General features: G+C 41.1%; 1 protein-coding gene and 1 pseudogene across 14 annotated transcripts in view; both read left to right on the plus strand.

The window, feature by feature from the left end:
* SCMH1 (Scm polycomb group protein homolog 1) overlaps window positions 1–21,748 on the plus strand; it is a 208,562-nt gene that overhangs the window by 172,912 nt on the left and 13,902 nt on the right. For 13 of the 14 annotated variants that reach the window (XM_043878676.1, XM_043878678.1, XM_043878682.1 and 10 more), the window contains 2 exons: window positions 18,343–18,543; window positions 20,430–20,621. In XM_043878676.1, coding sequence (XP_043734611.1) covers window positions 18,343–18,543; window positions 20,430–20,621 — 393 coding nt within the window. The remainder of the gene's footprint in view (window positions 1–18,342; window positions 18,544–20,429; window positions 20,622–21,748) is intronic. The other variant, XM_043878674.1, reaches the window with a different exon arrangement.
* On the plus strand, window positions 4,508–5,530 carry LOC122678143 (annotated as a pseudogene).

Genomic DNA, 21,748 nt, shown 5'->3' on the forward strand with positions numbered 1-21,748 from the left:
GGAGACAAATCAGTGCATGTTTGATTCAAGGCAAAATCTGATAACCATAGTGAGTGGGTAGTCACTTGGGTTGTGCATATCTGTTCCCATTTCATAAACTATATGAAGGTAACTCTAAAAGAGCTACCCCTTTAGAATAGACGTACAGCTTCCCAGTGGGGTAACTATTGATAAAAAGAACAATGTTCATTTTTATGTATAAATTAAGATACATGTGTGAAAACATCTTCTTAGGGAAATCTAAGGAATTGGAATGATCCTCATGGAAGTTAAGGTAGTCTTTTTTTTAGGAGTTGAGTTTGTCTTCACCCTAGAATGTTAGTGCTTGAAGGGAAGCCCAGTCATTTCCTTTCCAAATAACCTTTGGAAAAGAACAGAGCCTGCTGGTAACATTTATGTTCAGCTCTGATCAGGGTACTATCACATGATTTCTCCATATGTGTCTTATGCATCTGGCCTCAGCCAGTTACTGGGTTTGCTTAGTCCAAAAATGTTACTGGATTAATGAACAAAGCTTAGGAGCTTAGCTCCATGGATGAGGAAGTAAAGATAACTGAATACCTCGGTGAAGATATTGATTCCATTTTCTAACCTATGACATGCCCACTAGATTCCTGTATACCTGCTTGTTTACTCCATCATTCTAAATACCAGTTAGGTGCCTGGATGCATTTTCAACAAAACCTAGATGATTCATACCAGTGTAAGCCTCATGACTGGGCCTCACTATTCAATTAAAATGATGTAACTCATCTCTTCTGGTGGTCACTAAGCTGAAATCCATCCCTTGGTCTGAATATCATAGCTAAGAAAAATGGCAACTTGACTTTGTATCCCTGTTTCTTGCTCTTGGCCGGGCTATGGCAGTTTTCACTGATCACTGTTTCACCACCTGACTGGACCTTTGCTCTTTCCGTGTGACCTTGCAGTCACTTCCTTTTCTGATCTCAGTTTCCACACCTATACAATGATACAGTTAGTCCAAGTTACCTTTATAGACCCTTCAACTGTTAACAATAAAAGCTATCATGGATTGCAAGCTGTGTGCCACGCTATATCCTTTATTACCAATCTTTCAGTTTTTTTTAACTGCACAACACTTTTTATTTTCATCAGAATTATATACATGAGAACAGTTTAAAGGAAAAATAGGCTACAGGAGTTATTACAAAAAGAAGAGGAACAGACCCCCTCTAATCCCTTGTCATTTACTTCTCACCAAAGGCAGTCACTTTTAATTTAGCTGATTCTTTTATTTACTTTCATATATGTAAATAGAATACTTATATTGCTTTTTTTTAACTTGAGGTATTTTTGTACCAACACACTTTAACTCTTCCTTTTCTTTTTTTGGCAACACGGGATTTAACACTTCTTAATCTCTTTGCCTGTTACCCACCCACACATACTTCCCTCTCTTAATAAGATGATATTATAATTATGATTAGATTGAAATTCAATAGTCTGTTATTGTAACTTGTTTTATGCTAGTCTCAACTGAGCCATGTAGAGTACTATGATTACTTTTCCTTTGTTGTACAAAACTTTGTTTTAGATTAAATCTTGACCTTTTTTGTTATGTGTTTATCTTGCTATGTACTTACTAGCTCAGCCTTATAGTCTCTTACTGCTGTATACATCTTTCTTCTTTATGTTCAAGCATGTTCATCTCTATTTTGTGTTATCCCAGTTTGCTCCTTTATTTTACAATGTAATCTTTATTTTACCATGTAATCTTCCCTAGATTTTTATCTTCAGTTTTGTGTGAAACCTGTTTATTCTCTTTGAAGCTTCTCTTCATCCCCATTATTCTGAAATTTCACCTAGGATGTGAGTATTTTTACTCACCATGTGGACATATAGTGTGCCCATTCCATCATTTGGTTTCTTGAAACTTTCTTAAATGCATCAATGATTTTCCCTCACTTTTTCCCTACTTACTCTTCCTGGCATATGTTCAGATGTTGAACCTCCTGAAGTCATCCATTGTATTCTTGACCCTCTTTCTTCTTATTCCTATTCTCTTTGTCTTTTTGTTCAACTTGCTTCAAACTTTCCACAACTTTATCTTCTAAACTCTTTATTGAGTTTCTTATTCCTGGCAATTTTTTTTATAAAAGTATCATTATTTCTCTAGTGGCATTTTCCAAAGGGTATTTGGTGGAAAACTAGTCCTGCAAAATGCTCTGCATAAAGGGACTTTACATACATTTAGGAATTTGGTTGCATATGTTTAGAAAATGCCTATACTCTCCTTACCCACTCTTGGTATTTGCATATGCTATGAAGAACTCTTTTGTTTTGTGGATTTTTTACTACACTATTTTTTTTTTTTTAGATTCACAGCAAATTTGAGCAGGAGGTATAGGGTGTATTTCCCATATACTCCTTACCCCCCCAACACACTGTTTCACCTTCTCCATTATCAACGTCCCCCACCAGAGTAGTACATTTGTTTCAGTGATGAGCATCATTACCACCCAAGGTCCATAATTTACATTAGAGATCTTACTTGGTGTTGTACTTTGTATGGATTTTGACAAATATATAATGACATGTATCCACCATTATAGAATCTTGCAAAATAATTTTACTGCTCTAAAAATCCTTTGCCTCTGCCTAGTCATTCTTAGCTCCCCACTCATCTCTGACAGCCACTGACCTTTTTACTGTCTCAGTAATTTTACCTTTTCCAGAATGTCATAAAATTAAATCATTCAATATACATAGCCTTTTCAGATTGGTGTTTTCATTTAATGATATATTTAAATTTCCTCTGTGTCTTTTCATGGCTTGATAGCTCACTTATCAAGTGCAGAATAACATACCATTGTCTGGCTATACCAGCAGTTTTATAGTTTGAATTTTACATTTAGGTCTGTATCTATTTTGAGTTAATTTTTGTGAAGGGTATAAAATCTATGTCTAGGTTCGCTTTTTTGCGTGTGTCTATCCAGTTGTCTCAGTACTATTTGTTAAAAAAAAACTTGAAAAAACATATCTTTGTTCCATTGTACTACCTCTGCTCCTTTGTCAGAGATCAGTTCGCTATATTTGTGTTGGACTATTTTTGGGCCCTGTTTCATTGATTTGTCTGTTCTTTCACCAACACCAAAGCAAAATAATGCCCAGTTGTGGATGTGACTGGTGATGGAAGTAAAGTCCGATGCTGTAAAGAACATTATTGCATGGGAACCTGGAATGTTAGGTCCATGAATCAAGGTAAATTGGAAGTGGTTAAACAGGAGATGGCAAGTGTTAACATCGACATTTTAGCAATCGGCAAACTAAAATGGACGGGAATAGGCAAATTTAATTCAGATGACTGTTACATCTAAATTTGTGGGCAAGAATCCCTTAGAAGAAATGGAGTAGCCATCATAGTCAACAAAAGAGTCCGAAATGCAGTACTTGAGTGCAGTCTCAAAAACAACAGAATGATCTGTTAGTTTCCAAGGCAAACCATTCAATAACACAGAAATCCAAGTCTATGCCCCAACCACTAATGCTGAAGAAGCTGAAGTTGAACGGTTCTACTTGACCTACAAGACCTTCTAGAACTAACACCAAAAAAAGATGTCCTTTTCATCATAGGGGACTGGAATGCAAAAGTAGGAAGTCAGGAGATACCTGGAGTAACAGGCAAGTTTGGCCTTGGACTACAAAATGAAGCAGGGCAAAGGCTAACAGAGTTTTGCCAAGAGAACGCAATGTTTATGGCAAACACCCTCTTCCAGCAACACAAGAGAAGACTCTACACATGGACATCACAAGATGGTCAATACTGAAATCAGATTGATTATATTCTTTGCAGCCAAAGATGAAGAAGCTCTATACAGTCAACAAAAACAAGACTGGGAGCTGACTGTGGCTCAGATCATGAACTCCTTATTGCCAAATTCAAACTTAAATTGAAGAAAGTAGGGAAAAGTAGACCATTCACTAGACCACTAAACCAAATCCCTTATGATTATACAGTGGAAGTGACAAATAGATTCAGTCTATTAGATTGAATAGATTAGATCTGATAGAGTACCTGAAGAACTGTAGATGGAGGTTCATAACATTGTACAGGAGACTGTGATCAAAACCATCCCCAAGAAAAAGAAATGCAAAAAGGCAAAATGGTTGTCTGAGGAGGGCTTATAAATAGCTGAGAAAAGAAGAGAAGCAACAGGCAAAAAAGGGAAGAAATAGCCATCCGAATGCATAGTTCCAAAGAATAGCAGGGAGAGATAAGAAAGCCTTCCTAAGTGATCAATGCAAAGAAATGGAGGAAAATAATAGAATGAGTAAGACTAGAGATCTCTTTAAGAAAATTAGGGATACCAAGGGAACGTTTCATGTAAAGATGGGCACAATGAAGGACAGAAATGGTGTGGACCTAACAGTAGCAGAAGATATTAAGAAGAGGTGGAAGGAATACACGGAACTATACAAAAGAGATCTTAATGACCCAGATAACCATGATGGTGTGATCACTCACCTAGAGCCAGACATCCTAGAGTGCGAAGTCAAGTGGGCCTTAGGAAACATCACTATGAACAAAACTAGTGGAGATGGGTCTGGGTGATCCATGGGCTGCAGCGAGGGCCGCGATGACAGATTATGGTGAGGAGCAGCGCAACGAGCTGGAGGCTCTGAAGTCCGTCTACCCCGACTCCTTCACAGTATTATCAGAAAATCCACCCAGCTTCACCATTACTGTGACATCTGAGGCTGAAGAAAATGATGAAACTGTCCAGACAACCCTCATGTTTACATACAGTGAAAAATACCCATATGAAGCTCCCCTTTATGAAATATTCGCCCAGTTAAATCTAGAAGATAATGATATAGCAGACATTTTAAAATTATTAGCATTACAGGCAGAAGAAAACCGTGGTATGGTGATGATCTTCACCTTAGTGACAGCTGTGCAAGAAAAATTAAATGAAATAGTAGATCAAATAAAAACTAGAAGAGAAGAAGAAAAGAAACAAGAGGAAAAAGAAGCAGAAGAAGCCAAAAAGCAGTTATTCCATGGTACTCCTGTTACAGTTGAGAATTTCTTAAATTGGAAGGCCAAGTTTGATACAGAACTCTTGGAAATTAAAAAGAAACGGATGAAGGAAGAAGAGCAAGCAGGAAAAAAATAAGTGGAAGACAACTATTTGAAACAGATCATAATCTCAACACATCTGATATCCAGTCCTTGGAAAATGCTGGAAACAACATGGAGGTAGATGAGTCTTTGTTCCGGGAAATGGATGACTTGGAGCTGGAGGACAATGAAGATGATCCAGACTACAATCCTGCTGACCTGGAGAGTGACTTGACCGACTAATGGACTATTCCCGTCTGCAGAGAGGCTTGACTGCCACAGCATCTGTGGCTATGCTAAGAGGGTGTTGATTTTCCTTTCATTTTTCTAAGAAAAAAATAATTTTCAGGAGAATGTTCTTCTGATGGCTTTCATCATTGAACTTAATAAATTGATCTTAAAAATCAAATATTAAAAAAAAACTAGTGGAGATGATGGATTTCCAGCTGAGCTATTTCAAATCCCAGATGGCAATGCTGTGAAAGTGCTTCACTCAATATGCCAGCAAATGTGGAAAACTCAGCAGTGGCCCCAGGACTGGAAAAGGTCAGTTTTCATTCCAATCCCAAAGAAAGGCAGTGCCAAAGAATGCTCAAGCTACTGCATAACTGCACTTATCTCACACACTAGCAAAGTAATACTCAAAATTCTCCAAGCCAGGCTTCAGCAATACGTGAACTGTGAACTTCCAAATGTTCAAGCTGGTTTTAGAAAAGGCAAAGGAACCAGTGATCAAATTTCCAACATCCGTTAGATCATCAAAAAAGCAAGAGAGTTCCAGAAAAACATCTATTTCTGCTTCATTGACTATGCCAAAGCCTTTGACTGTGTGGATCACGACAAACTGGAAAATTCTTAAAGAGATGGGAATACCAGACCACCTGACCTGCCTCCTGAGAAATCTGTATGCAGGTCAAAAAGCAACAGTTAGAACTGGACATGGAACAACAGACTGGTTCCAGATCGGGAACAGAGTCCGTGAGGTCTGTATATTGTCACCCTGCTTATTTAACTTGTATGCAGAGTACATAATACAAAATGCTGGGCTGGATGACGCACAAGCTGGAATCAAGACTGCCGGGAGAAATATCAATAACCTCAGATATGCATATGACGTCAGTGTAATGGCAGAAAGCAAAGAGGAACTAAAGAATCTCTTAAGGAAAGTGAAAGAGGAGAGTGAAAAAGCTGGGTTAAAACTCAACATTCAAAAAACGAAGGTCGTGGCATCTGGTTCCATCACTTCATGGCAAATAAATGGGAAAACAATGGAAAAAAGTGACAGACTTTGTTTTCTCGGGCTCCAGTATCACTGCAGATAGTGATTGCAGCCATGAAACTTTTTAAAAGACACTTGCCCCTTGGAAGAAAAGCTCTGACCAACCTAGACAGCATATTAAAAAACGGAGACATTACTTTCCTGACAAAGGTCTGTCTAGTCAAAGTTTTGGTTTTTCTGGTAGTCATGTATAGATGTGTGAGTTGGACCATAAAGAAAGCTGAGTGCTGAAGTGTTGATGCTTTTGAACAGTGGTGATGGAGAAGACCCTTGAGTGCCCCGTGGGCTGCAAAGAGATCAAACCAGCCAGTCCTAAAGGAAATCAGTCCTGAATATTCATTAGAAGGATTGATGCTGAAGCTGAAGCTCCAATACTTTGGCCACCTGATGCGAAGAACTGACTGATTGGAAAAGACCCTGGGAAAGATTGAAGGCAGGAGGAAAAGGGAACGACAGAGGATAAGATAGTTGGATGGCATCACCGACTCAATGGACATGAATTTGAGCAAGCTCCAGGAGTTGGTACTGGACAGGGAAGCCTAGCATGCTGCAGTCCATGGGGCGGCAAAGTGTCGAATATGACTGAGCGACTGAAGTGAACTCAACTCACCAATACCATACTGTCTTGAAGTTGGGTAGTACCAGTCCTCCAACTTTGTTCTTCCCCTTCAGTATTGTGTTGGCTACTCAGGGTTTTTCCCTCTCCATATAAACTTTAGAAGCAGTTTGTTGATAGCCACAAAATAACTTGCTGGGATTTGGATTGGGATTGCCTTGAATCTATAGATCAAGTTGAGAAGAATCGGCATCTCAACAATATTGAGTCTTCCTATCCATGAACGTGGGGATATCTCTCCATTTATTTAGGTTTTTTATTATTATTTTACTCATCGGAGTTTTATAGTTTTCCTCATAGAAATCTTGTACATATTGCTAGATTTATACATAAGTATTTTATTTTTGAAGGTGCTACAAGGTAAATGGTATTGTTTTTAATTTCAAATTACACTTATTCATTACTGTTTTATAAGAAAGGATTGACTTTTGTATATTTATACCCTGCAATCTTGTTACAACTGTTTATTAGTTCTGTGAATTATTTTTGCATTCTCTCCATAGACGATCATGTCATCTACAGACAAAAGGAAGTTTCATTTCTTCCTTCCCAAACTGTGTATCTTTTATTTCCTTTTCTCATCCTATTACGTTAGTTAGGACTTTTGAGTACAGGGTTAAAAACTGTGGTAAGAGGGAACATCCTTACCTTGTTCCTGAGCTTAGTGGGAAAACTTCTAGTTTTTCACTGTTAAGTATGATGATGGCTGTGGGGTTTTTGTTGACATTCTTTACGAAGTTGAGGAAGTTCTCCTCTCTTCCTAGTTTGCTGAGAGTTTCCATCATAAATGGGTCTTTGACTTTTTGCCAAATGTTTTTTCTTCATCTGTTCATATGTGATATTTCTTCTTGAGCTTCTTGATGGGATGGATTACATTGATTTTCAAATGAAGAGTTTGGAAATACATACGTGAGATAAACTCCATTTGATTTTAGTGTATAATTCATCTTGTATGTTGTTGAATTCAGTTTGCTCATATTTTTGTTGAGGATTTTTGCCTCTGTGTTCATGAGAGATATTGGTCTGTAATTTTCTTGTGAAGTTGTTGTCTCGTTTTGATAGTGGGGTAATGCTGGCCTCATAAATGAGCTAAGAGGTACTCTCTCTGCTTCTGTCTTCTGAAAGAGATTTTAGAGAATTGGTAGAATTTTTTTTAATGTTTGGTAGAATTCACCAGTAACTCCCATCTGAGCCAAGTGCTTTCTGTTTTGGAGGGTTATTAATTATTGATTCAGTTTCAAAAAATATAGGCCTATTCAGAATGTCTTTTTCTTTTTGTGTGAGTTTTGGTAGAATGTGTCTTTCACCAGATTGGTCCATTTCATCTTGATATCAAATTTGTCAGCATAGAATTAGTCATAGTACCTTTTAATGACCATGGATCTGTAGTGATCCATGTAGTGATCCATCTCTTTCAATGTCTGATATTAGTAATTTGTGTCATCTCTCTTTTCTTATTAGCATATCTAAAGGCTTATTGGTTTTATTGATATTTTCAAGGAACCAACCTTTGGTTTTGGGCTTCCCTGGTGGCTCTGACACTAAAGAATCTGCCTGCAATGCAGGAGACCTGTGTTCAATCCTTGGGTCTGGAAGATCCCCTGGAGAAGGGAATGGCTACCCTCTTGCCTGGAGAATTCCATGGGCAGGGGAGCCTGGCAGGCTACAGGCCATGGGCTCACAAAGAGGTAGACACAACTAAGCAACTAACACTTTCACTTTCATTGATTCACTTTTGTTTCATTGATTTTTCTTTGTTGACTTATAATTTTCAATTCATTGATTTGTGCTCTAATTTTTACTATTTCTTTTCTTCTGCTTATTTGGATTTAGTTTTCTCTTCTTTTTCTAATTTCATAAAGTGGAAGCTTAGATTATTGACTTTAGGTCTTTGTTCTTTTATAATGTATGCATTCAGTGCTATAAATTTCCCTCTATTCACTGCTTTGGCTATATCCCACAAATTTTGATAAGTTATGTTTTCATGTTCATTTAGTTCAAAATATCTTTAAATTTCTCTTGAGATTTCTAATTTGACCCATGTGATATTTAGAAACGTGTTCTTTAAGCACCAAGTATTTAGGGATTTTTCACTTATCTTTCTGTTTCTGATTTTTTGTTTAATTCCATTGTCATCTAAGAGCATACATATTGTATGATTTATGTTTTTTAAATTTGTTAAGGTATGTTTTGGGCTTCCCTGGTAGCTCAGCTAGTAAAGAATCCCCCTGCAATTCAGAAGACTCTGGTTCGATTCCTGAGTCGGGAAGATCCTTTGGAGGATAGATTACCCACTCCAGTATTCTTGGGCTTCCCCTACGGCTCAGCTGGCCGTGTGGGAGACCTGGGTTCGATTCCTGGGTTGGGAAGATCCCCTGGAGAAGGGAACAGCTACCCACTTCGGTATGCTGACCTGCAGAATTCCTTGGACTGTATAGTGCTTTCTATGTGTTGGTGAATGTTTGATTGAACTTGAGAAGAATATGTGTTCTGCTGTTGTTGGGTGAAGTAGCCTCTAATATCAATTATATCCGGTTGACTGATGGTGCTTTTGAGTTCAACTGTGTCCTCCTACCTGCTGAATATGTTCATTTCTGATAGAGGACATATCAAGATCTCCATCCATAAAAATGGATTCATCGATTTCTCCTGCAAGGAGGAAAAATTCATCTGTTTCTCTCTCAATTTTTGTCTCCCATATTTTGTTGTTAGAGGCATACACAGTAAGAATCAATATGTCTTCTTGGCTATTTGACCTTTGCTATCATGTAATACCCCTCTTTATCTGAAAACTTTCCTTGCTCTGAAATCTGCTCTGTCTGAAATTAATATAGCTACTCCTACTTTCCTTTGATTAGTGTTAGCATGGCATATCGTTCTCCATCCCTTTATCTTTAACCTATATGTGTCTTTATATTTAAAGTTGGTTTCTTTTAAACAACATGAAGTTGGGTCTCATTTCTTGATCCAGTTTGAGAATCTCTTTCTTTTAACTGATGTATTTAGATCATTGACTAAAATGTTTATTGATTGAATTGGGTAAATATCTACCATATTTATTATAGTTTTTTATTTTTTTACCCTTGTAGTTTGTCCTATTTTTGTTTTCCACTATTTTTCTGCCTTTCATGGTTTTTAATCGAGCATTTTGTATGATTCCATTCTTTCTACTTTCTTAGCATATCATTTTTACTTCTTTTTTACTTTTTAAAATGATTACCCTCAAGTTTGTGATATACATAAGTAATCTAAGTCTACTTTCAAGTAACACTATACCACTTCACAGATATAAAAATCCTAATTCCTTCTTTCCATCCTTTGTATGATTACTGTCATTCACTTCACTTAGGGATAAGTATACATAAGCATGTATATATACGTATACATGCAAACATATATGATCTAATACATTGTTGCTATTTTTATTTTGAACAAATATCTTATCTGTTATATTGAGCTTCCTGCATAGCTCAGCTGGTAAAGAATCCACCTGCAATACAGAAGACCCCAAGTTCCGTTCCTGGATTGGGAAGTTCCCCTGGAGAAGGGATAGGCTACTCATTCCAGTATTCTTGGGCTTCCCTGATGGCTCAGGAGGTAAAGAATCTGCCCACAATACGGGAGACTTGGGTTCTATCCCTGGGTTGGGAACATCTGAATGGCAACCCACTCCAGTATTCTTGCCTGGAGAATCCCCATGGACCAAGGAGCCTGGCAGGCTACAGTCCATGGGGTGGCAAAGAGTTGGACATGACTGAGCAACCAAGCATCCATCTGTTAGATCAATTAAGAATGAGAAAAGTAAGTTCTTATTTTGCCTTCCCCTACTCCTTCTCTTGCTCTTCTTTGTGTAAATCCAAGTTTCTGACCTATGTTATTTTCCTTCTATTTAGAGAGTTCCGTTAACATTTCTTACGAGGCAGGTCTATAGGCAACAAACTCCTTCAGTTTTCCTTTGTCCGAGAAAGGGTTTTTTTCTCTTTCTCTTTAACCTTTCAAGGTACAGAATTCTAAGTTGATAGGTATTTTCTCTCAACCCTTTAAATATCTCACTCCATTCTCTTCTTGCTCACATGGCTTCTAAAGATGTAATCTTTTATTGTTGCTCCTCTGCAGATAAGATGGGTTTTTCCTCTGAAATCTTTCAAGATTTTATATCTTTGCTTTTCTGCATTTTGAATGTAATATGCCTAGATGTAGTATTTTTGGTCATGTATCCTGTTTGGTGTTCTCTGTCCTTCCTGGATCTGTGCTTTGGTGTCTGGCTTTAATTTGGCCTTCAAATATTCCTTCTATTCCTTTCTCTCTTCTTCTGATCTTCCCATTATGTGTATGTTACTCCTTTTGTATGTCCCACAGTTCTTGGAAACCCAGTGTATTCTGGGTGGGTTCTTTTTTCAGTCTTCTTTTTTCTTTGCTTTTCCACTTTAGAAGTTTCTGTTGAGATGTGCTCAAGTTCAGCAATTCTTTACTGTGTCCAGTCTCCTAATAAGCCCATCAAAGGCATTTTTCATTTCTATTTCAGTGTTTTTTTATCTCTAGCATTTCTTTTTTACTTTTCTTAGAATTTCCATCTTTCTTCATATATTGCCCATCTGTTTTGCATGCTCTCTGCTTTATTTATTACAACTGTTAGCATAATAATTGTAGTTGTTTTAAAATTTTTATCTAATAATTCCAACATCCCTGCCATGCCTGAGTCTACTTTTGATACTTGGTCTGTCTCTTCAAACTGCATTTTTTGCATTGTAACTTCTTCCTGATAGCCAGGTATAATGTACTGGGTAAAAGGAATTGTTGTAAATAGGCCTTTGGTAATATAGAGGTAAGGTATGCAGAAGGAGAGGTATTCTATAGTCTTATGAGTAGGTCGCAGTCTTTCGGTGAGGCTGTGCTCTTGGACTTTGAACTTCACCAGTGCTTCTTAGTTCCCCTCAACTCCCCTTAGATGGGACAAGATGGCTGGAGGGGGCTAGACTTGGATATTCCCCTTCCCCCAGGTAGGTTAGGCTCTGATCAAACCCCAGCAGGTTAAACTCTGATAAAATAATTCTCCTGAGGGTAGACCTTGTTAAAAAGGACAGAATGCTCTGGCATACCTTTAAATGGCTCCTTTTCCTCCCTACCCCTGCTGGAAGCATGAGGGGATTTTTCTCCGATATTCGCTGTGAGAACCTGTTGAGCTTCTGGAGGTAAAACTCACAGAAGTGTGGGATGCCCCCCCACCCCATGAGTGGATCCCCCTGAAATTTTTCACTCTGAGACTTGTTCACACTGAGCTTCCAGCAGTTCATCAATTGTAGTTTAGATTTTCCTACCTCTGCACTAGTTTCTGTGCAAGTTTCTTTTTAGTAAATTGTGATTCTCTGTATTCATCAGTCTGTCTCTTCACACTTGATGGGGGCAGCAGTTTGTCCTGTGACCTCACTTTTCTGATGGATTTAAAAAGGATTTTTCAGTTTGTTCAGCTTTTTACTTACTGTCAAGTTGAAGTGGCTAATTCCACGCTCCATGCTGGACCCTTCTCTGAATTTTTTTTTTTACAGCCTCAAATTCCAATTTCATAGATGCAGTAGAAAACCAAAGCATGTGCTGTGCTTAGCTGTGTCCGACTCTTTGCAGCCCCGTGGACTGTAGTCTGCCAGGCTCCTTTGTCCTTGGGGATTCTCCAGGCATGAATACTAGAGTGGTTGCCATGCCCTCCTCCAGGGGATCTTACCAACCCAGGGATCGAACCCAGGTCTCCCGCATTGCAGGTGGATTCTTTGCCATCTGAGCCACCAGGGAAACCCCGAAACAAAGCATGACAATATGCAAAAATATATTTATGACCTTAAGATTGGGAAATATTTTTAAAATAAGATAATAAGCATAAATTATAAAACAAAGTATTTATTTTTTTTCTTAGTGGAATTCATTTCTTAAAACTTTCTTTGAATATCTAAGAGATATTGTAAATTATACATGCCTATGTATTATTATTATTTTTTTACTATCAAAATTTTATTTATTTATTTTTCCATTTATTTTTATCAGTTGGAGGCTAATTACAACATTGTAGTGGTTTTTGTCATACATTGCCATGAATCAGCCATGGATTTACAGAAGGTGAGGGTGGGATGTTTCGAGACAACAGCATCGAAACATGTATATTATCTAGGGTGAAACAGATCACCAGCCCAGGTTGGATGCATGAGACAAGTGCTTGGGCCTGGTGGACTGGGAAGACCCAGAGGGATCAGGTGGAGAGGGAGGTGGGAGGGTAAAACAGAAAGTATTTAAACTTCCCTGGTGGTCCAGTGGTTAAGAATCTGCCTTGCAATGCAGGGGACATGGTTTAATCCCTGGCTGGGGAACTAAGATCCCACATGCCACAGGGCAGCTAAGCCTGGCACTACAACTACTGAGCCTGCACACTCCGGAGCCCATGTGCCAACTGGAGAGTCTCTGTACCCCAAGGACATATCCTCAGTGATGCAGCTAAGACCTAACACATCCAAATGCATACATATTTTTTTAAAAAAGAGAGAAAAAGCACAGAACCTTTCTATAGCTAGAGAAGATAATATCAGTATATTCAGCCATATTAAAATTACAGCAGAGAAAACTTGTCTCTCTTCCATTTGGTATGAGTTTAGGTGGTTCAGCAGGATCCATGTCCAAGATGATTCACTCATGCAGCTAACAGAATTGGCGCTGGCTGTGGATTCCCCTCTCCACAGAGGTCTCCAGCAGGTGGCGTGGGCTTCCCCTTCCAGGGTGACTGAGTTCGAAGAGCAGTGTCCCCAGGAGACAGGAAGTGGAGGCTATCATTTTCTTAAGGCTTGAGCCCGAAAATTACAGCGTGTCGTTTCTACCACATTCTATCAATCAAGCAGTCAAAGCCCAGATTCAAGAGAATGGGAATAGACCCCTTATCTTGATGGGAGGAGAGTCAAAGAATTTTGGACCATATTTTAAAACCACCTCAGTCCACTCTCTGGATGTAAGTTATTTTTCCCACTTGGAAAATGTATTCTTCCCCTTGCAAGATTCCCCATTAAAGGTCTCATTCCTTCACAGCATCAAACTTCAGATCTAGGATCTCACCATCTAAATCAGATCCAGGCAAATGGGACCTCTCAGGTACAGTTTCTTCTCAAACTGAAGACCTGTGACCTAAAGAAATGTGTTATCTGCTCCCCACATAACCTGCATACAGTGGTGGGACAGGCATAATAACTTATAGATACACTTGTTAAAAGGGCAAAAAAACTGGAGGCACATGCAGTCACTGGTATGTAGAAATTCTAAAATCCAGGTGGACATATGTTGCCAATTCCTTGATTAGATCCAATACTTCCTGGAAGTTGTTTCCATGGCTTTTTGGTTTTGTCCTCTGAGTCATCCTTCCTTTTCCATAGGAAAGCTGAGATTTCCTTCTCAGTCTTCTTCCTGATTGTAAAAGGTTGTGGATCCAAAGAATTCTTTTGTTTTGTACCATCTCAGTCCAAGCTGGCAATACTACTGCCAGAATGATTCTCTTAGAAACTTGAGACTTGAAACCAAAAAGATCTCAAAGAGGCTGTCAATGTGGGCTTAAAGGAAAGAGGAAAGTCTCATTGAAAGATGGAGGATGGGGGATACCTGCTAGGTAGTGATGGAAAGTGTGATAACACTGTCACCTGCACAAACATGGAACTAGAAAATGTTCCTGATGAACTCAGTGAAATACTAGATTTCCCGACAAAGTAATGAAGTACCACCTGACTTCTCACTGCCTGTGATAAAATGTAAGATGAGAGAGATGAGCTTAAAAAAAAATTAAAAATTTTAAAGTCCAGGACTCACAATATGGAAATGTTTCTCATTTCCAGTCTCTCCAGAAGCAAATAATTCTGAGTTAAGAAAGGGTCAAAACCAGAATGGGACAATAAAAATCTTTGGTTAAGATGTCAGAATGATTTAAGACTCTGTTTCACAGACTGTTTGAGACCAAAAGGCCCTCTGAAAATCTCAAGAGCAAGTCTCACAGATTCTCTTCCTTAAACAGTAGAATTTTTTAAAAATCTTCAGGGCATTGTCTAACAGCAGCTATGAGGAAGCCCAAAGTAGAGAAAGGCTTGTCTTCAAAAGATTTGTGACTGTGGCTTTTCACTAAAGAAATAAATCTCAGTAGTATTTGTAGAAAACCACCCAAGTTTCATTCTGGTGGAAGCATTACCATCTCAGGCTAAGAGGGCCAGAGATGATACAAAATGAACAGAATCATTTGGACCCCAACCTTTTACAGGCTTCTATACAAGGCCCTCTCAACTTCACTCATAATCTTTCTGTGATCTTTTATGCTTCTTTCTGCTTCCCAGTCCCAAAGCCAGTGTCGTGTGTGTTGGGCTTTTGTTACTGCAGCGCCCTGTTTCTGGTACCATAGTCTGCTCCAGCAGTCTTCTGCTACATAACAAACACTACAGAACTTCACGGCTTACAGCAGTGCTGGGAGGCAACAGCTGGTCTCTCTTCCCTGCAGTGTCAGCTGTGGTGGCTTGACCAGGACTGGAGGATCCACTTCCACCACAGTCTTTGCCTGCTCACACGTGGTAGTTAGGTTCCAAGAGTGAATGTCCCAAGAAGTGGAAACTGCCAGTAAAATTTACATACAGTGAAATGTACATATCTTTATATATAATTTGAGCTTTAATTAATGTAAGTACTCATGTAGCCACAGCCCCAATCAAGCTAAGAGTCATTTCTACCACCCCCTGGAAGTTACCTCATGCCTCCTTAAAGTCAGTCTTCATGCTCACCTTTATTCCAATTTCTGTCACTATAGACTAGACTTTCTTGTTTCTGAACTTAACATGCAGGTGACACCACCCTTATGGCAGAAAGTGAAGAAGAACTAAAGAGCCTCTTGATGAAAGTGAAAGAGGAAAGTGAAAAAGTTGGCTTAAAGCTCAACATTCAGAAAACTAAGATCATGGCATCTGGTCCCATCACTTCATGGCAAATAGACAGGGAAATAGTGGCTGACTTTATTTTTTGGGACTCCAAAATCACTGCAGATGGTGATTGCAGCCATGAAATTAAAAGACGCTTACTCCTTGGAAGGAAAGTTATGACCAACCTAGACAGCATATTAAAAAGCCAGAGACATTACTTTGTCAGCAAAGGTCCATCTAGTCAAGCCTATGGTTTTTCCAGTAGTCATGTATGGATGTGAGAGTTGGACTATAAAGAAAGCTGAGTGCCAAAGAATTGATGCTTTTGAACTGTGGTGTTGTAGAAGACTCTTGAGAGTCCCTTGGACTGCAAGGAGATCCAGCCAGTCCATCCTAAAGAAAATCAGTTCTGGGTGTTCATTGGAAGGACTGATGTTGAAGGTGAAACTCCAATACTTTGGCCACCTGATGCGAAGAGCTGACTCATTGGAAAGGACCCTGATGCTGGGGAAGTTTGAAGGCAGGAGGAGAAGGGGACGGCAGAGGATGAGATGGTTAGATGGCATCACCGACTCAATGGACATGGGTTTGGGTGGACTCCAGGAGTTGGTGATGGACAGGGAGGCCTGGTGTGCTGCGATTCATGGGGTCACCAAGAGTTGGACTCGACTGAGTGACTAAACTGAACTGAACTTAATATATAAATGGAATCAGACTGTGTGTACTATTTTGTATTGTTTCTTTTACTCAGAATAATGTTTTTGAGAAGCATTCTATCAATAGTTCATTTTTTTTTACTGCCAAGTGTATTCCAACAAATAAATATTCATACACAATTTGTATATCTGTTATCTTGTTGATGGACATTTGCGTTGGTTGTAGTTTGAGGCTAATATGACAAACCGGCTTTGAACATTCTAATAAGTATCTTTCCACAGACATACATTTCACTTATTTTTATTACTCTTTATCTCTTTGAGTTCCTTCATTTTTATCTGTCTTGCGTTCAGTGAGTCATATTATGACATGGAAATACTAACCATTTCTTAACAGACGTGAGCCAATTCTTCTTCTATTAAATCTTCCGTCATACCCACCCGCAGGAGCCCTTGCCCATTCTTGGGCCTTTTGTGACTTATAGGATCGAACAGCTTGGCTCTCATCATTCCCCACTCTTGGTTAAAGATTCGGCTTTCTTAGGTCTGCTGAGCCAGTTGCTACTTTGCCACTCTGCTTCCCAGCTTCCAGAGTTGTCTCCTTTCTTGTTATCTGGCTCATTTTTGTGGTTTTAAGAGAGAAAAGAATTAAGTGTATATTTCAATTCCTCTTGTTTACCCTTTTTTTTTCCCTTTCTTTTCCATCTATCACTTCCCACATCCTGCTTCTCTCCATTTTCTTCTCTCCATCTTGCTTCCCCTTGGAATTAGAATGATGAAGGTGAAAGAGTCCTCAGAGAGTGTCTAGCTCAGCCCCTCTTTGATGTGGGTAGCAGACCTGAGGCCCAGAGAAGACCAGTCCATCCATAGCCCACACAGCTACTACTTTTATCTTTTTGCCTTTAACAACAAAAGAGACTTTTTTCCCTCCTGCCATTCAGTTAGTGAGCCAGGACAGTGTGAAGAAGCAGAGTAGCCCCTACTCAAGTGAAAGCCTAGAAGTCAGATCAGCAGAAAGAAAGCTGTAGCTGATCAGGCACATGAGTCTTCTCGGCAGACCAAGAGAAGCAGCTCTGGGGAGCTCTGTCTCTTTCTTCCGTGCTCACCCTGCTTCTCCCCTCGCAGCACAGTGCCAGGTGGGGGTTGCAGTGGGGGGGTGCCCAGCTATCTTGACAGGAGAAACGACTGAAACAAATATACAGATGGGCCCCTCAAGCCTTTTGCATGTTTTTCTTTATTCCAATTTTTTTCTATTTTCAGTACTATCTTTGAGCCTAAGTCTTGATGTAGAAGATAACAAAGGGACTCTAAGGCCTAGAATGGAAAGCAAGGGAAGTAACTGGTGGTTTAACCACTCTAGGTCCAAGGCCAGGCACACACAAGCACACTCGTGCTAATATTGCCATAGCCCCACAACTCGATACACAGGGCTTGTGAGAGATACCAAGAATATGTAAAGCAGCCAAGAACAGAAAATGAAAGTACATCCATCCGGAAAATTGCTTGGATTTTCTTTTCAGTGTAAAGAAGACAAAGTGCAAGTTCTGTGCCTTGGCTGGTCTGGGCTGTTCTCCCAGCAGGCTGCGTTCCCAGAGCCTGTGGTCATGCATTTGGGCTGGCAGCAGCTGGGCATAGTCACCCTCTACCCCCTCCCACAGTGTTTCACCAGCTCAGCAGCTGGGAGTCCTGTAGAGGCCAGAGCCCAGGGTAGGAAAGACGAAGAGAGCTCTGTTCTCCGACTTCTCGACTCTGAAACTCTTTAAACTGCTTTGATTCTCTGTCTCCTGCAGTTTGTATTTACTTGAACAAGAATGGCAGCACAGGCCCCCACTTAGATAAGAAGAAGGTCCAGCAGCTCCCTGACCACTTTGGGCCAGCCCGAGCCTCCGTGGTGTTGCAGCAGGCTGTGCAGGCTTGCATCGACTGTGCTTATCACCAGAAAACCGTCTTCAGCTTCCTCAAGCAGGGCCACGGTGGTGCAGTTATCTCAGGTAAGCACTCTGGTCTGGTATGGCTTCTAGCCAGAGAGGCAGGCCTTTGCAACTAGTTGACTTCTAGCAAGACCTCCTGGTTTTTACTTCACACCAGTAGGCTCTGGAATGAAAGTATTCCATTCCTCAGAGTCCTCATTTCAACTCCCAGAGTTCTCGGGGTCTTCTGCATATCGCTGTCAAGTAGAATACCCATGCAGAATCTGCTTAACCCCAGTCTCTAAAGAGACTCCCTCCTGTCTACCTACCAAGCCTCTCGCATACAGAAAATATGCAAGTATGTTGCTTTAAAAATGTTTCAGAAGAAAAAATCCAGAGGGGGCTGTATTCGGGCAACAGGAGAGTTTCTCCAGACTGCCCCAACCTCCCAGCTGGCTTCAGGGAACCACAGAAGTCTTCTCTCATTCTTTTGACCCCTTAGCTGCCCAGTCCTCAGCCAGCTCCGATACAGGGGAGTTGAATCCTGGGGCAGAGTGGGAAGAATCAGTCCTCTCTTTCCTGTTATGGGAGTTTGAGTCAGTTGCACAGTGTGTGGTTTTTTTGCTTTGGTTGTTTGTTTTCACTGAAAACAGTCACTTCTGCTGTGTACTGGTTCTGTTTCAGTTTTCCTGAGTCCAGAAACCCCATCTTTACCCACCAAACCTATGAAGACTTGACCTGGAGCCTTTTAATCTTAATTATGCACTACTCAATAATCTCCTTCCCCTGCCCTCTAACTAGTCAATATCCAGCCTCAGGAAACCCAGCTGACATGGAAGACCCCATAAATATCACAAATGGGTTCTTTCAGCAGACATTCATTGAGCCCTGACTCCATGTGAGAGGTTATTGCAGACACTGGCCAGGGGAAGGGAAGAAAAGACGATGACATGCTCAGGCTGTGCCCTGACGGAAAAGAAGGACTAGCTCACAGCTAACCATGGGAAGTGTTATAATATGTGAGAAATGCATGCAGGGTGGTGTGGGAGCCTGGACACAGAGTAATTAATTGACTGCTCAGAGGATGGGGACAGGCAGGGAAAGAATCGCTAGAAATGGCTGAAAACTGCATGGGAAATCAAGCCTTTCTTTCCTTGTGAGGCTAAGGCCTCTGCCTGGCCTCTACTTTGCTTCCATGCTGCAGTCTGCAGGGACCCAGCCATCTTTACCACCTTCCCTTAGTGACTGTCACCCACACCTTCTCTAGGGTTCTTTTTCTGTCCCCTAGATTGATTCCTGAGAGTGTCCTATCTCCACATTTCCTTGCTGCCCTCAGAGACGGATGCAGAAGCCTTTTGCTTGTTAGGGATTCCCTTCTCCAGAATCTTCAGGATCCAGGGATCGAACACTAATCTCCTGCACTGCAGGCAGATTCTTTACAATCTGAGCCACAAGGGAAGCCCAGGGATTATATGCATATGTTTTAAATAGAAATAAATAAGGGGTTTAAAAAAAAAAGAATGTTGCCGAAATTCGAGTTGCCCTTATCCAGATGAGATTGTACACCTCAGCCATTGCTGGCAATAGCTGTGTTCTCCTCTGCCGCCCAGCTTCTCTGTTCTTAAGCAGTTCTTAAGGAAATGAACAGATTTCCTTGGGAGGCCCAGCCAACTGATGGAGCAGATAGAATTATGTTCACAGTTGTTTCACAGGCTGAGTAGAATTATTCCAAAGCCCCAGGTGCAAGAGACCTGGCCTGGCCACTCCCATTATTGCAAACCCTTTGGAGTTGGAGGCAAAAATCAAACCCTCAGGGGAGGGAGAGGAGGGGAGGAAGGAAACCTGGACACCATTCACCTCTGTGTAACCAGGTAAGCCTGAGGCAAGCAGTGGGCCGGCCTCCTCCTGTTTAGCTCTGCGCTGTGCTACGAGCTGACGTGCTGGGCCCTGTTTACTTAACTCCACAGCCGTGTTTGACCGGGAGCAGCACACGCTCAACCTCCCAGCAGTCAACAGCATCACCTACGTCCTCCGCTTCCTGGAGAAGCTCTGCCACAACCTTCGCAGTGACAATCTGTTTGGCAACCAGCCCTTTACACAGACTCACTTGTCACTTACCACCACAGAGTACAGCCACAGCCACGACAGGTACCTACCAGGTAGGAGCTGGGTTGGGGTCTGGGTGAAGAAAGGGGGGCAGGGCTAGTAGCTGCAGCGAGGGCCCAGGGCCAGCCCTCAGACCTGCTATCCCAGCACCTGCTACCCTGAGATTTGGTTTTCTGTCCCTTACCTTTGCCTCATCTGGCACTTTTTGGTCTTCTCTCATCTTTACTGTCTCTTTAGGACTCTGTTTCCTATCTCTAGGACTTTCCTTTGGATTTTTATGCCTAAAGAAACGGTGGTTCACAGTTTTCCTCAGCTCCAAACTGCATGCGGAGCCAGTGTGAAGTCACAGGACATCTCCCAGAGTGATCTGGCAGCAAAGTCCTAACACAGGACTCCCTTGCCAGCGGGAGGGTTTAGTCTCAGGCTTCAGATTGAGAATTTGCTCCCTGGTGATTGGCCATCCACTCTTTCCTTTGGCACGTGGCCCTAACTCCTCCAGCAGCGCCAGTCTAGCAAGTCGATTCAAGTTCCTGCTGTTTCTAACTAGACTGGAAAATAACTTTCTTAGTTAACATACCAGACCCACAACAGGGGAAGCGGATGCCACGTGGCCGGATCAGTGACTAAGCACTTCCCGAAAGAGGTTTGAGTGAATGGAACCCGGCATCTCTAATCTGGAGCACAGGACACAGCACGACAGGGAGGGAAGGAAAGCTCGGCCTTAAACTAGCGAGGTAGGTCACTGTGGAGAGAGGGAGGAAAGGCCCTTGAAAAGAGTCCCGTGGACCTTGTCCTGGCCAGAGGAATAGAGGCAGTGCTATCAGCGCTAGGGCTGTGCTGCCTGTTTATGGGGGAGTGTAACTCCCAAAGGTGCTCCCTTCTCACCCGCACGAGTTGTGTTCCCACACTGCCTTCCCTGTTGTCTTTTCATCATTGTCAGAATCACTTCTGATAAAAGTGCCACTATTGGAGAATGTGCTGGGAAAGTGACTGCTCACTCAGCACCACCACCCTCCCCCAACTCCACCTCCTCTGCACCCAAACAGGAATTATTTACGTGACTTGCATGCCCGGCAAAAAGATACCTGAATTTCAAATGCTCCTTCTAGAGGCCCCACCACCTGGTCCCTGCAGACATACCTGTGACTCTCTCACTGACCCTTCGGAAAGAACTTCTCAT

This window comes from Cervus elaphus, chromosome 20, assembly GCF_910594005.1.
Source record: "Cervus elaphus chromosome 20, mCerEla1.1, whole genome shotgun sequence".
Lineage (NCBI taxonomy): Eukaryota > Metazoa > Chordata > Mammalia > Artiodactyla > Cervidae > Cervus > Cervus elaphus.